Source organism: Anomaloglossus baeobatrachus, chromosome 5, assembly GCF_048569485.1.
Source record: "Anomaloglossus baeobatrachus isolate aAnoBae1 chromosome 5, aAnoBae1.hap1, whole genome shotgun sequence".
NCBI classification, from domain to species: Eukaryota; Metazoa; Chordata; class Amphibia; order Anura; family Aromobatidae; genus Anomaloglossus; species Anomaloglossus baeobatrachus.
The window spans coordinates 69,896,523-69,899,666 of NC_134357.1; the positions used below are offsets into that span (position 1 = coordinate 69,896,523).

A 3,144-nucleotide genomic window follows, 5' to 3' on the forward strand; every position below is an offset into this window, starting at 1 on the left:
GGTCCCTGTAGTTCCAGTGCCAGTTTGATGACTCGGTTGCTCTGTCCCCAGCACCCTCAGTGTGGCTGGGTCCCCGTAGCTTGGAGCTGATTTGGCGCTGGACTGTGCTTTGGGCAGTCTCCTCGTCATTACGGTGGCTAGTGTGGACCCTGTAGGGCTGGTCTGTGTTCCCGATCCCAGATCCGCTCTTTACTGCTGATGCCCCCGGATTTGTGGGTCAGTGAGGTCTGTGAAGGTCCCCTCACTGTGCAGGTATTTGCCAGGTCACGTGAAGCTGGTGCCTGAGCTATGGCCCTGTGCCACATTGGTGCTCTGTTCCCAGCGGTACTCGGGTGTACCTACCCTGGCGACCACTCTCCTGTGCCCCCGGGTCACCGTTACATGACCCAGCTCTAGGCACTTTTCTACACTTCCACTCACTACTCCTGACTGCTCTCAGTCCCCTTCCACCAGGCTGTCTAGTCCCCTGGACTGGCTCCACCCTCTAGGTGGCCATCCCTTTGGTGTCTGACTAGCCAATTATCCCTGGTGTGGAGTGGAAACTGGGATTTTGGTGTGTGCAGATGTCACTGGCACTGGCATTCCAGGTCCCTGGGGTAGGCCCTGCATCCTGGTGAAGATGCAGTACCTAGTAGTGCCCTGAGTATTTCAGGGGTGTTGCACTGTCAATCAGTGACTTGCATTGTGGTTTGAGCCAGGTCCAGACCCATGGAGGTACGGTTCCAGCTGCACGCGCTGAACCAAACTTCCACGGGTTTGCCCATCTCTATTTTGCACCATGGAGAGGTATGCAATCCAATCTTCATACCATACATGAGCCTCAATATTAATACTGGTGCAATATACCAATTAGCAATATTTAAGATGTAAATCAATACTCAATTGGTAGATTAATTATGGTAGCTAGCCAACCTTGGTTTTTATAAGTGACCCAACTATGGGAAGCTGGATAACTGCAGATATCTTTTGTGACTAGGAAGATTTGATGCTGTGGTCACAAGGAAATCTTGAGGTTGTTATAACAATAAGGTCCCATCTAGTTTTCTCCATTAAACTTTATTATTTAGTATTAACTTGTAAAAATCAGTAAATATACTCTTTAAGCTTCATATAACTTTTCAGATTAGTTGGAATAAAGTGTAATTTATAAGATCAACTTTTGTATCATCTTCTTAACCCCATCTTTAAAATCATGGTTTTTCAAGCTGTAAATTATGGGGTTCAATAAAGGCACCAGAACAATATATAGAAGGGCAAAAAACTTATCTTGTTCTGGATAATAACTTGATGCTGGCCTCATATACAGGCAAATGATGGTCCCATAGAAAATACTTATACATGTGAGGTGGGAAGAACAGGTTGAGAATGCTTTATAGCGTCCCTCTGTAGATTTGATCTTCAGAATAGTAATAATTATGAAAATATAAGAGATCAATGTCAGCAAGAACGTAGAAAGAGTCAATAGACTGCCAACGATATAATTCATAATCTCTACATAGGAAGTATCACTGCAAGAAATCTTAAGGAGAGGTGAGAGGTCACAGAAAAAATGTTCAATGTGACGGGATGCACAAAATGATAGTTTAGATACAAGTGAAATATGTCCTGCTGGATCCAGAAGACCAACGATCCATGCAGATGTTGCAAGTCCAGTGCAATGTCTAAGACTCATCAAAGATGCATAATGAAGAGGCTGACAGATCGCAACATAGCGGTCATATGCCATAGCTGCAAGTAAGACGACCTCGGTGCTGGCCAAGGCAATGAAGAAATACAGCTGAACCATGCAAGCCAAAAATGAGATCATTTTTTGATCAGTGAGAAGAATAAATAACAGATTCGGAAGAATATTTGAAGTATAAGCGATGTCAAGAAAAGAAAGGTTCAGTAATAAAATATACATAGGAGAGTGTAAGTGAGCACTTCCCCAGATGACCACAATAATTGTCAAATTCCCCAAAATAATAAGAATATAGAGAAATAGAATTGTTACAAAAATTGGAAAATGAAGTTCTTGTATATCTGATAACCCGCGGATGGAGAATTCTGTTATGTTGTGTTGAGCTTTCATTTTATAGATGTTCCTGCCTAGAATAAAATAGCTATAGATTGCCATTGAGAAAGTATATACCTTGCAAATCAAAAAATATAAACATTTTGGTAGCATCAATGCAAAGCTTTATTCTTCTCCCAAAAATGCTCCCCTACCACCTGACTTCCTGCTTGAGATCCTCAACATTAAAGGGAACCTTTCAGGTCCGTTATGCATTCTAACCTACAAGCCGGGTGATGTGTGGCTTAGAAACCCCTTCCTACCCATCCCTGTTTTGTAATAATGTATAATATGAATATATATATAAAAAAAGTTTTATTACTTACATGTTGCCTATGCAAATGAGCAGAGGGTCTAGTCCCTAGGGTGTCGCATCGCCCCGTGGGCATTTGCATGCTTTCCGTGATATTGTAATAACCTGCAGGTAACGGGATACGCAAGGACTGCACGGAACCACGGGGGTTAATCAATGCAAATTTAATAATGTATTGCACAACACAGGTAGAGGAAAAGTTTGGGAAGGGGAGAAAAGCGGGAATGTGCACAGCAGTAGAGATAATGCAATATACATACAACTACTTTGAATAACTTGTCAAGGGTAGGAAGCCTCAGATTGTACTCCCAAAAGCAAAACACAGAAATCCTTATTAAACAAAAAAACGCAGAGTCCTTGTTACCTTACTCGTATAACACAGTGCAGAGTCTTTTCCTATCTGTCCCTAACTAAAAGTAGTGTGCACACTTAACTGCAGGTTTCAGCGTGGGGTACCTCGTCACCGTTGGGGCCCGTATTCCGCTGGCAGACACCTCTAAAGTTCAGTCTTTGTCCCGGGTCTGTAACTTGCACGTGCTGCCTGGCTCCTCGCTCCACATCCAGCCTCTTTGGATCTGTAATTTTGTAATTTGCACGTGCTGTCTGGCTCCTCGCTCCACATCCAGCCTCTTTGGATCTGTGTCTTGGGGGGGACACCACGCAACACTCTAAGGTACTTGGACCTCGGAAAAACAGGGCAGACTGAGGCCTTCTATCTTACAGCCCACTCCAGCACACTTCTCTCTGCAAAACAGCCACATGTAGACTCCTCCTCCTC

At 43.7% G+C, this 3,144-nt stretch overlaps 1 protein-coding gene across 1 annotated transcript; it reads right to left on the bottom strand.

The window, feature by feature from the left end:
* Positions 1-1,144: 1,144 nt before the first annotated feature.
* LOC142312642 (olfactory receptor 5AR1-like) lies at positions 1,145-2,116 on the bottom strand. Its single transcript, XM_075351640.1, has one exon. It carries the CDS (start codon positions 2,114-2,116, stop codon positions 1,145-1,147), a length of 972 nt encoding a protein of 323 aa, XP_075207755.1.
* Between the last annotated feature and the right edge of the window lie 1,028 nt (positions 2,117-3,144).